Source organism: Propithecus coquereli, unplaced genomic scaffold, assembly GCF_000956105.1.
Source record: "Propithecus coquereli isolate 6110/MARCELLA unplaced genomic scaffold, Pcoq_1.0 Scaffold8868, whole genome shotgun sequence".
NCBI lineage: Eukaryota > Metazoa > Chordata > Mammalia > Primates > Indriidae > Propithecus > Propithecus coquereli.
In genome coordinates this window covers 39,561-52,165 of record NW_012155138.1, presented here as the reverse complement: position 1 = coordinate 52,165, position 12,605 = coordinate 39,561, and the positions used below count along the sequence as shown (strand labels likewise).

The 12,605-nt window shown below is 51.5% G+C and overlaps 1 protein-coding gene across 1 annotated transcript in view; it reads left to right on the top strand.

Moving 5' to 3' along the window:
• Positions 1 to 2,049: 2,049 nt before the first annotated feature.
• LOC105826391 (germ cell-specific gene 1-like protein) overlaps positions 2,050 to 12,605 on the top strand; it is a 46,925-nt gene continuing 36,369 nt past the window's right edge. Inside the window, exons 1-2 of the mRNA XM_012664369.1 lie at positions 2,050 to 2,086; positions 3,759 to 3,911. Of these exons, the coding sequence (XP_012519823.1) occupies positions 3,827 to 3,911 (85 nt within the window). The 5' untranslated portion in view covers positions 2,050 to 2,086; positions 3,759 to 3,826. The remainder of the gene's footprint in view (positions 2,087 to 3,758; positions 3,912 to 12,605) is intronic.

Below are 12,605 nucleotides of genomic sequence, written 5' to 3'. Positions count from 1 at the left end.
CTGCTCCTGCCCCTCCTCTTAAGTATTGATGTCCCCTTGGGTTCCACCCTGTTCTCTTTTGCCCCACATGCTTTCAGAAGCATCCTATCAGCTCCAACTGCCATCTATTTGACAATTGCAGCAAATACTTAGTAAGTGCCTAGGCCTTGCCAATGCTCCCTGTCTATCTGAGCTCCAGCTGCCTCCTGAACATCCCAGCGGGACGTCCTGCAGCTACTGTAGACTCTGCATGTCATCATCCTCCTGCCTTGGTGTCTTCCCATGCTCAGCAAAGAATATCACTCTCTGCTTAGGTGGCCAGGCCGGGATCACGGTGCCACTCTTGCATGGACCTTCACTTGCCTCTGAGCATGAGTCGCACCAGCTTCCCCAGCCTGGCTTCTCAGAGTCGTCAAGACCGTCTTCCCTACCCTGTAGCCTCCTTCTGCATCACACTGCCTGGAGGACGGCTAGACTCAGGATCTCTGGGAACCCAAGGCCCCCTCCATCCCACTCAGTGGCCACCCTCTTTCTGGAATCCTGGCTCAGGAATTGCTTGGGGTGCTGGAGAAGATCTTGAGTGAGAGCCCTGGCCGGGGCCAAGAGTGGGAGAATTTGATCTCAAAGTGGCCACTCTTTCCCGATTGCAACCTCCCTACTGTTAAAAGAAAAACTTTAGACAAATTAAATTTAACAGAGTTTAATTGAACAAAAAATAATTGGCTAATCAGGCAGCTCCCACAACCAGAGCCAGAGTTCAGAGCGACTCTGGGGCTGCCACATGGCCAGATTACATCTATAATAGAAAAAAGAAAGTGACCGACAGAAAACAGAAGTCAGGTCCAGAAACAGCTGGATTGGTCACAGCTGGGCGTTTGCCTTACTTGAACATGGTTTGAACAGCTGGCTGCTTGTGATTGGCTGAAACCCTGTGATTGGTACGAGAGTAGATGGCACATCCAGTTAGGTTACGGCTCACTGTGCACAGAGAAACCTTTAGGCTGAACTTCAAATACGTAAGGAGGCAGCTTTCACTTAATTTAACACTACCCATCATGGTTCCTGTAGCCAGAGAGGCCCGAATTTGAATCCAGACTGTGCATGACCTAGCTGCATAGAGCGGTTGCTTAATCTCTAAGGAACCTAAGTTTTCTCATCTGTAAAATGGGTGATGCATTGCTACCTTGCAGGGTTGTTAGGAGGATTTGGGGATATAATTCCTGTGAATACTTGAGTCTGAGGTCAGATTCTCTAGAGGCAGACCCTGAGATGAGGACTCATAGCAAAGTCATTTGCAAAGGAAATGTTCCCTGCGGAGGCTGGTAAGGGAAGGGGGTCGCAGGACAGGGAAGGGAGAAGGGAAAGTGAGGGGATGATGTCAGGCCGGAATGACCCCATGGGGGCTTTGCAGTATGGGACACATCTCAGAGTCGTCCCAGCCAAAGCCAAAGGACAGGACCCTGCTGGTCAGCCCCTTGGTGACAGCAGTGCCGAAAGGGAAATGTAAGTTCCCAGTCACTTTCCAAACAAAGATGGACAGAATGGGCTCCAGTTGCCCATAGACAGTCTCCCAAAGACAGAAACTCTCAAAGGAAAGTCAAGGTGATTGGGTGGGACACCAGCATTGTCCCTTTTGACTTGGCACGTAATAAGGACCTCATAACTTTTGGCCCTTATTTTGACTGGTGTTGCTACAACAGCAACGATTATTATTATTGTTATTATTGTGCATTTCCATGGCTTGGGCGGGCTGAAACTTTCAGACAGATCCTCCCAAGCCCCGTGAGAAGACAAGGAAACAAACCTGGATCTCTAGCACAACCCCAGCCCGGCGTCCGAGCAGCAGTGCATGGTTTCTCCACGGTTAACTTATTTCCGCAGCATCCAGCCCCCACGGCCCAGCCCATCTCCCATCATGTCTGAAACAGCAGAGCTGGCCCTGCTGTGAGGGGGTTGGGAGGGGGAGGCCTGGCCCCGGGCCCATGTGGGCAGGGATGAGCTCACCCCCTGGGGCACGGGGGCCGTGCGAGGGTAGGAGCTGAGTCAGTGAGCCGCACTGTGACGAGGGCTCTGGAAACGCAGCGAGAGAAGCAGCAGCAGCTCTGAAGTGAAGGCTTGGAGTTGGGGACACAACCTCCTGGGGGCAGCCACCCTCCTGGCAGGGCTCAGCGCTCTCTGAATTTCCTGCCTTCCACCCTGCTGCCGGGTGGGCCTTGGGCCAGCCAAGGGCCTCAGACGCTGTGCGTGTGCAGTGCCAGGGGGTGTTTCAACAACATCCAGGCTGCCAAGAGTACATTATTCTCTTGCAGAAATTCAGGGAATTGCTCAGGAGATGTGATATTTTTGTAGCATTAAAAAAAAAAAAAAGGAGGAAAGAGAAAAAGAAAAGTTCTCCAAAACTCTAAAAGCCCTGTTGTGCTAGCAAGGATAGTGGGTGTTTCAGAATTTGGGTTCTTCATCAGGGAGCAGATAGGGACTCAGAACTGGCTGTTTGTTTGTTTCATTTGATAAATAGTATTTATCGAATGTCCCCGGGACATTCCAGGTAGAAGGAACAACTTGTGCAAAGGCAGAGAGAGAAGTAGGAAAGGACATGTTCGATGACTTTGGAGAACAGAAAAGCTGAAGAGGAGGGCTCTTGGTTGTAAGTGATAGAAATTCTATCTCGGACTGGCTTAGGCGTAGACAGCAATTAGTTGGTTCGCAAGATTGAAAGAAGAAAGGACTGGTACCTTCAGGCATAGCGGGATCTGGGCGCTTGAACAATGTCATCAGGACACAGTGTTCCTTTGTCCCTTGGCTCTGCCTGCCTCGGCATTGGCTTCACTCTCAGGAAGGCTTTTGCCACCTGGTGGTTTAGTAAGTTCCATCCTTCCAACCTCAAACCTGGTAGAAAGAAAGGGCTTCTCTTTCCTAATAGTTCCCTGCAAAAGTCCCGTGTCCAACTCTCCTTGAAGGGACTTGGGTCATAGGTCCAGCTCCGACTGGCCAGGCCCGATCCATAGTCCCCTCTTTAAAGTGTGGGCCTTGTTCACGTGGTCACAGTCCTTGGGCTCTCATCTGGGCTTCTTTCTCCCTCCTGGTCCACTTCTGTGGTTCTACACACAGATTCCTAGAGAAGGGCTTTGATTGGCCAATACTAGGTCAGATGATCATATTGGACCAATCATCTGTACCCAAGAGGGCGGGATCACACCACAACATGGCAGCTCCCAGGAGAGCCACGTGGTTGAAGCTGTTGGAGTAACAGTGGTGGTTTCTAGAAAAAGTGGAGTAGGGTACAGGGCAGATAAAAGTGCAGGTGTCCCTTGAGGGCAAGCCTGATGTGTGTGTATGACTTTGGATACTTACAGCTGCTGGTGACAGAGAACATCGCACTGACTGACTTAACGATAGGGCAATATGTCTCACAGGAAAAGTCCAGAATAGGGTAGCCCTCGGGGCTGGTGAGTGGCCCGGGGATGTCATCTTTCCGTCTCTCCACTCAGTGACAAGAGTATCAGCTCCATCCTAAACTGGTGCCTGATGGCCCTAAAATGGGTCCCAGTAGCATCATCTGACAGGTGAGGGAGAGGAAGGGAGCGTCTCGTCCCGCTACAGGATGAAGGTTTTTCCCCAATAACATCCACCCTGAGAATGCCATGCTCTGACTGACTGAGGCTTGGGTCGCTGAGCCAGTGTCTGCGGACGGGTTGGGGCTCGCGTGGGGTGGAGTGGACGCAGGGAGAGTCTGCGGGGTGGGCCCCTCGTTTCATGGCCTCTCTGCGTCTGTTGGACAGGGGTCCTGTGGCTGTCGGTGGTCTCCGAGGTGCTGTATATCCTCCTGCTGGTGGTCGGCTTCAGCCTCATGTGTCTCGAGCTCTTCCACTCCAGCAACGTCATCGACGGGCTCAAGCTCAACGCCTTCGCGGCCGTCTTCACGGTGCTCTCAGGTAAGGCCGTGGGCCTCAGGCCAGCAGCCCAAGAGCACACCTAACTCAGGTGCTGAGAACAGAGGGGAGAACTGAAGCCACCCTGGGGGTGAGTCCTGGTTGTACTAATGGGGAGACTTTGGGTGAATCACTTCTCTGAGCCTCGGTTTTAGCATTTGTAAAAATGTCTGCTTACTATCCACTCATTCGATTATGACGTGCCAGGCACTGTGCCAAGCACCGGGGTTATAGTAAGGAATAAAAGCAGACAGTTCCAGCGCTCAAGGAGTGTAAAAGATGTGGGAGAGAGAGGCGGATTAACTTGAGATGTCTTTAGGAGATACACGCCGTGTGGTCTGTGATGCACTGGCTTTGTGGCGTCAGGGACAGGGCGGTGGCTGCAGAGTGGGCTGATGGTGGTGCCTTTCACGGGGACATTAATGAGGAACCTGTTTGGGGTGGAGGGCACATCACTGCTCTGCTGGAGCTTGTTTGCCTTTGAGACAACCACACGGAGATTCCAGGTAGGACGATGAGTGATCAGACGCATCCAGAAGTTCAAGGGCAAGTGGGGGTTGGGCAGAGATTGTGCGCAAAGACCACAGAGCCAAGGGTCTTGAGGATTTTAGGAAGAATGGGATGGCCAACAGCATCACATGGTACAGACAGGTGGGACTGAGGACTCTAAGAAAAAGCTACGGGATTAGGTGGCCAGGTGCCCAGAGTCATTTCAAGAGACCCAGGTCATAAGGGGTTAAGTGGGGAATATGCCAGAGGGAATAAAGGAAGCTCATAAACTAGAACTTCAGGAAGCCTGACACAGAGAGCGGTGGCTTGGCCGTGTAAGACATTGGTTCCTAAAAAGCCAAATGTAAACTGAATTTCTACAAATCTAATCCTATTCTTCACGCATTGGAAGAACTCTCTATTTAATGAAACCGAAACGACGAGCCTTTGGGTAAGGGAAATAATCGCTCCCTAAATGCGGTATGTACGTATAACAGAGGGACCCTCAGAGAATAGAGGGTGTGCAAGAAATTATAGCACACGCCACAGATCAAAACACGCTGACTTGTCATCCTCAGAATGTGGGAAATCTCACCATCATTGTAAAGAAGAGAAGAAAAGTAGAACTGTCATGACACATACAGTATCAAATTTGGCCCCCACTTGCCCCATCCCTGGCATTCAGGACTGACAGCCTGTTTATTCTTTTTTTTTTTTTTTCCATCTTTTATTTGTTTACTCAACCGACATTCACTGAAGGCCTACTGAGAACCAGGCGCTGTACTAGGCTTGGGAGAGTCAAGGGACAAAGGCTCTAGTCCTCACCCTCATGAAGTCTGTGACCTTGTGGAGAGGCATGTTGACCTCTGCGCCCCAGGCGTGGGGCGAGCCCTGCAGGGAGGCACCCACATTTGCCCCCTGGGGAGTGTGGGGAAAGCCACATTTGAGCTGAGACTTGGAAAACGAGTGAGAGTTTGCATGGTGGACAACTTGGGGAGGCCATTCCAGCTGGAGGGCACAGCACGGGCAAAGGCCCGGGGAGGTGGTGTATTCTGGGAACGTCATGTGCCTCAGAAGGGTGGGAAGGCAGAGAGTGGGGAGAGTGGGGAGAGTGGGAGTGTGGAGAGACGAGGCTGGAGAGCTTGGGTCTTGGTGCTTCACAGAGGTCTTTAGATTTTACCATGTAGGCAATAGGGAGCCACTGAGGAATTCGGAGCACGGGGGTGACATGGTCAGGTTTGCATGTTGGGATGATCTCTCTGCGTTCGGGGTGGGGCACAGATGGCATGGAGCAAGAGTGCTGGTGGGGAGGCCAGCCAGAGGGGCTGCCGGAAATGACGAGGCCCCAGGAGAGTATCGGTGGGGATAGGGACACCCCCACCATGCAGGAAGTAAAGACAGCAGGGCTTTGGGGCTGGTTAGGGGTGTTGGGGGAACTGGGTGTTTAAGGAAAAACAGAGAGTTGAGGTCAAAGGTTCCTAGCTCCGAGTCCACAGAATTCAGGAGGTCCGTGAGCCTGGATGGGGGACAATAACATCTTTATTTCTCTGACTCAAAACTGTCATTTAGCATTTCCTTCAACAAATCGCAGTAGTGGGGGCAAGACCTGTGACATACTCGGTGATAGTAACCCATCCTTTTCATCTCACACGAACATTTTTGTAGGGATCTCGAAATGCACTCTTCCAACGGTACGCTTATTAGAGCTTCTACTGAATGTCGTTTAATATATTAACGAAACAGCACATACATTCCTAGACAACAGTGTGTTTGAATAGTTCACTAATTGTATTTCAGTGTCATCAGTTTCCTCTGCAATCCTATGTATTTTACTTTATGCAGCTGGAAACAAGCGTCCAGATGGCCAGAGAGCCCCAGATCAGGGTGACGCCTTGGCTGTCCTTTGGCGTGGGACGGGATGAACTGTGGCCTCACCAGATGGGGAAGGCGGGAAAAGAGCCGGAGAGGAGATGATCTGTTTTGGACAGACTGGGCGTGCATGCCATGGGGCTTCTGTCCTTCGTCAGTGGCTTCATCTCCCCTCCTTTTCTTTCCTTCCACCAAGCATCAGAGAGTCCCCTCCACCACCCCAGGCATCCAGCCCTTCCTCTCTGCCCGCTTGCTCCAGCCACACAGCAAAAGCTGGTTGCTGGCCCAAGGCAGCCACCTCCAGTTCTGCGGGCAGGCTCCTTTTGGGGCAGGAGGTGGGGGGCTCTTTCCTCTACCTCCAAGGGCTTATCAAAGTTTATACCCTTCCAAAAACCCCAGGTTTCCTCCCAGTGGAACCCCACCACTAAGGCAAATAAGATTGTCTCCATAATTCCAGTCAGATAAACAATCCAGGGATCAGGGAGGTTAATTAACTTGCCCAAGGGCACACAGCTGGTCAATTATGTAGCTGGGATTAAACCCCCCTCCGGTTTGCTTCAAAGCCTGGTACTTTTTTCACAGGGTCACACTGCGGGAGTGACCAGTTGGGAGGAAGAAGACTTTGTAAGTTCTCAGAAAATGTAGCCGAGAAGTATGTAGCAGCCAGATGATGTAATAAGACCAAAGTAGCAAGTGGTGGCGAGAAAGGATTTTGTATTCACGCCTGGGAGGAGGAAAACAGGAGAGAGACAGGATAGGAGGAGATCAAGTTTAAGGCTGCCGTGGAAAGAGCCCTGCCTGGCCAGGAAGAGCTGGGAGGCTGGTCGTTAGGGAGCCCCTTGAGAAACGGGTAAGGGTGGCGAGGGGCTCTGGTTCGCTCTCGTGGGCGGGGCAGTGCGTCTGGGTAGGAGTTGGCATGCAGGGGTGGGCACAGACCAGCAACTGCGCCCATCCGGGGAGAGGCTGGTTTCTGACGCCTGCTGGACCGGCTCAGCCCAAGGTCGGTGCCTCCTGGCGTAGAGGAGAAAGCGGAGTTGGGGCAGCCCCGACTCAAACGGTGACGGTCAGTCGGCCCTCCGTATCCGAGAGTTCCACGGCCATGGATTCAACCACCGCCGATGAAAATGTTTGGCCAAAAAAGAACAATTCAGCAATAAAAATAACACAAATTTTAAAGCAATACAGAATAACAACTATTTACATAGCATTTACATCGTGTTAGGTATTTTAAGTAATCTAGAGATGATTTGAAGTACAGGAGAGGATGGGCGTAGGTTATATGCAAATGCTGTACCACCTCATGTAAAGCAGCGGTCCCCGACCTTTTTGGCACCAGGGACTGGTTTCATGGAAAATAATTTTTCCACGGACCGAGGGTGGGGATGGTTTTGGGACGATTCAAGCGCATTACATTTATCGTGCAGTCAGACCTCTCTGCTAAGGATAATCTGTATTCGCAGCCACTCCCCAGCGCTAGCATCACCGCCTCAGCTCCACTCAGATCATCAGGCATTAGATTCTCACAAGGAGCCACAACCTACATCCCTCCCATGCACAGTTTGCAGTAGGGTTTGCTCCTATGAGAACCTGATGCTGCTGCTGATCTGACAGCAGGCGGAGCTCGGGCGGTGATGCGAGCGATGGGGAGCAGCTGTAAACACAGATGAAGCTTTGCTGGCTCACCTGCCGCTCACCTCCTGCTGTGCAGCCTAGTTCCTAACAGGCCACGAACCGTACCAGTTCATGGGGGACTGCAGATATTGAAGACTTGAGCATCCACGGATTTCGGTATCCCTGGGAGGTCCTGGAACCAATACCCTGTGGCTACTGAGGGATGACTGTATTAAAATTAATTATTATAATTAAGCAATTGATTGTGACTTATCGTAATAGCCAGTGTGCACTGAAATGTGGCAAAGCCTCTCTCTTTTGATCCACTTTGAATCGGGCTCCTCTGAGCCCTCTGTCTGACCAGGCCCCAACCTTGGGCTCCGTCCTTGGCCCACTTAGTCCAGATTTAGCAAGGACCTGCTGATCAGTTCACTGAAAATTCCACACCCTTGGTATGTGACCAGATTCCTCCTCCCTCACCCTCGATTATGTTATCACACCTTAGCCTGCCTTCAGCAAAAACCCTGTCAAATTGGTTTAGCCATAATCCCCCTTACCCCTCGCCTGTCCTCCTAGTAATTTTCCATCCACGGATGCCCACCTGCTCCTTGGCTATAACGCCCCACTTGTCCTTGTGTCCAGAGTTGAGTCTGATCTCTCTCCCCTACTGCGAAACCCCCGTCTCAGTGGCCCCTCTTGACTTAGGTCTTCCTGTCTTTAGCTAAAGTGTCTGAATAATTTTTTCTTTAATAGATGCTACCATGCACTGGCCCCAGGGTGAGCCTGCCACATGTGTTAATATCTTTACTCCTCCTAGTGTCCCTGTGAGGGACGGACTAACATTATGTCCATTCTACGGATGAGAAAACCGACTTGCCTGTAGTCACTTACCTAGTAAGTTGTTGAACCCTGGAGTCTGCCATGTCAAAGTGCTCTGAGCAGGGCTTAGCGCCTGAGACTTCAGGTTATTGTTGTTATTTTATTTTTATTTTTTAGAGACAGGGTCTTGCTCTGTTGCCCAGGCTGAAGTGCAGGGGTATGATCATAGCTCACTGCAGCCTCGAACTCCTGGGCTCAAGCAATCCTCCTGCCTCAGCCTCCTGAGTAGCTGGGACTGCCGGTGCATCACCATGCCCAACTAATTTTCTTTTGAAATTTTTTTTGTAGAGATAGGGTCTCACTATGTTGCCCAGGCTGATCTCAAACTCCTGGCCTCAAATCATGCTCCTGCCCTGGTCTTCCAAAGTGCTGGGATTACAGGCGCTAGCCACCGTTATTATTATTCCCACTGGCCCACAGCTGCCCCCTCCAGCAGGCGCAGGGCTCTGAGCTCAGGGTACTTCTAGGGACCCATGAAATGTTTAACTTTGACTTCTTTTAAAATCAGGAGACAATAATGAGTATAATAATAATGAAGATGTAAGAATGAATCTAGACTGAATTATATTAGTCTTTCTACCATTATAGTCATAAAAGGTAATTTTTAATATATGTTCTGTGGAGGAACAGGCCCATGAAAGTCATAATGTGGCCCTAAACTGGGCCACGGCTTTTCTCGGGCTCTCGGGGCTGAGCAAGACTAATTCCAGACCAGGCGCAGCTCCGGCTGCCATGGCCCCAACTCCCTGTCTTGTGACTGCAGCCAAGAGGTGCCAGAGGAGACAGGGCCCTGCCACCTTCTCTTCCCCTGGTGACAGGGTCTCAGATCCCAGGAGGGCTGTGAGAGCAGGCTGGGCAGATTTCTGCTCTTCTCCAGCTCCTCTGAAAAATGAGGCTGATCTACTTAGGAAGGAAAAGAAAGTCATTTAGAAAATTCCTGCATGCTCCAGCTAATTGTGGGCTTTTCGTAAAAACTGTACCGGCACCAAGAGAAACCCATCCATGTCTGGAAATATTCTGTTTCGTGGAGAAGTCAGCAACAGTGACGGGTTTGGGAACCTGGAGGCCCAGGGCCCGAGGAACAAAGCACACAGACCCAGCTGCACTGCCAACGCCCACATGCTCAAGAACCAGGTTGTGAGCAGGCAGAGTGCTACTTCCCTGGGTCATTACCAGCCCCAGGAGCCAGGAAGCACGTGGCCACCGGGAAAGCACGTTTGCAGAGCCACCTGCCTGACAACCTGGCCTGCGCCACCTTTTCGAAGCAAACGTGAGCCGTGTGGCTCATCAGGCTTGCCTTTCCATCGGCTGCCAGGAAGCCCAGGTCTGAGTTCTGTGTTCAGCCCTGGTTCCTTCCCCCAAGCAAGGCTCCTGCCCATTCCACCCCTCCCTTCGTCCCTGGGCTTTTTCCTGGAGCTCATTCTTGTTGCAGCGATTTGTGGTTTTATTGTGTTTATGCTTCTTACCATCAACTGCCACAAATTATTTCAGGACCCTAGTTTCACTAGCCACCTCTGCCACCTTGGTCTGTGCTGAAAGAATCCCCCACCATACCCGCCTCTGTTCAGCCCCCCTGCCCTGGCAGACTGAGTCTCTTGCCCAGAACTTAGAGGGCAAGTACTTTTGTGTATTTTTGTGTCTAAAAATGCAGAGAGTCTAAATGAGAGAAATGAGTATTTACGTATTATTAAAGATTCTTTTGGTTGCAAGTGACGAGAATCAAATTAGCTGAAAGAAAAAAAGGGGATGGTGCTGGAAATCTATTGGTTCAGTCATTGAAAAGTACAGTGGTAGGTTTCAGGCATAGCTGCATCCAGGAGATCGTATACTCGGGAATCTGTCCGTATCTCTAAACTCTCCCTTCTTCTGTGTTAGCATCATTCTCAGTCTGGCTCTGTCCATGTGGAGAGAAGGATGGTCACAGGCGGCTGCAGGCTCACGTAAGATTCCAGAGGTTGCGAGAGCTCCTTTCCAATGGCTCCTGCCTGGAGTTTTCTCCAAGAAGGGCTGTGATTGGACCAGCTAGGTTCATAGACTTATTTCTGAACCAGTCATCATGCCAGAGATGAACTACTCTGATTGAGGCCAGGCATGCCCATGGTGTCATGGACCAAGCAGGATTATTATGCAACGATGGACAAGTGGTTGCCCAAACAAACTGGCTGACTACAAGTCCAAACGTGTTGTCAGATTGGGAGATTACCGGACGGTCAGTGGTGGAGTTGAAGGACTCAGAGCCCCAGAAATGGCAGAGGTCTTAATCCAGGTTCCTGCAAAGCAGATCTGAAGGCGAAGATTTAGGTGCAAGTGGTTTATCTGGGAAGTGATCCAGGAAGTGTGGTGGGAGAGTGGAGAAGGAGGCCTGGAAGGGAGGAATGCCAGTAGAGGGAGTCTGGATGGGGAGGTGACAACTGTGGCCCGCTGGGCTCGGCCCCACTTGGAGCCTGTGTAGAACACACCTCCGAACTGCTCCCTCAAGGGGTGAGCAAGCAGTGTTACATATCTACCCACTCTCATCTGCCGTTAACTCAGGGTCACTCCGGAGGCATTAACTCCCCACAGTCTCCAGCCTTCCCCACCTAAGAAAGCAAGTGTTTAGGGAAAGAAACCAACATGCATGGGAACTTGCTAGCCCAAACTGCAGGGCCAAGGGGGTGTGGGTGGGGGCCTCACGACGTCTGCTGCAGAGTCAAGACAGGGGTGTCCTGACACCAGCTGGTGTCTGCAATGCAGCCCTGATGCTGGCTGCCAAGAGGCAGCATCTGACTCCACCTGTTTAAGTCCATGGTCCCCAAGAAGACTGTCCCCGCTTCAGATGCCAGCCGTAAGTTCAGGGGGTCTCCAGGCCACCCTCATTTCTGGCAACCTGGCTACAAATTCGGGATCCCCATCCTCAGGCTCTAATTCACTAGAGCGACACACAGAAATGGCTATACTTAGGATTATAGTTTTATTATAAAACTGTAATCAGCCTGGGAAGGTCCAAACACAGAGGCCCTGCGCCCTCTCCTCGTGGAATCAGGGAACGTCACCCTCTGTTGCCAGGAAGCTCCCCTGCGCCTCAGCGTGCAGAGTTTGTATTGAGGTTTATGGCAGAGGCATGATGGACTGGATCCCTGGCCGTGCGGGACCTCAGTCTCCAGCCGCCCTTCCACCGTGGAGCTCAAAGCCCCGGCTCTCTAATCCCGTGGCTGGTCTTTCTGGTGCCACCACCCGCGTCTGGAGTCAGCTCATCTCACTGGCATAAACTCCGATGTGATCCAAGGGGCTCATGAATAACAAAGACACTCCTATTACTCAGGAAAATCCAAGGATTTAGAATGTCCCTCCCAGGAATCAGAGACAAGGGCCAGTTAAATTCTTTATTGTACAACAGGCGGTCTGGCTGGGCAGACAGGAGCGTTATCTGCTGCTGAGCTGTCACCTGCTCCCAGCTGTGTTTCATTTGGGCGGACTGGAGCCACTGATGGTGTTGGAAGGAGGGAGGGGCCCGGACAGTCTTCTCTGATTTGGGGCAAATGCCTTTAGCATTTGCATCAGGGCTGGGCCCGCTTGGCCTGGGCCCCGGTGGGGCGTCCCTGTGAGTTTTGGAGGCTGCAGCTTTGCCCCTCTGCAGCAATCCATTTCACCCCATGAAGATGGGGTCCATGAGATGGTGGCCCACGCTGAGACTCTCCAAACTCAGCCCTCTACAACCAGTGCGGCCAGTGCTAGTCTCATCTCCTGGACCCAGGTGTGCAAGCAGTGCCACAGCTGTTTTGTTTTTGGAGAGCTCCTTAATTTTAATTCTAAGCTCCCATCCCCCTGGGCTGGCAGAAGATTTATCTTCAGAATTTTGGGGGGTTTCTC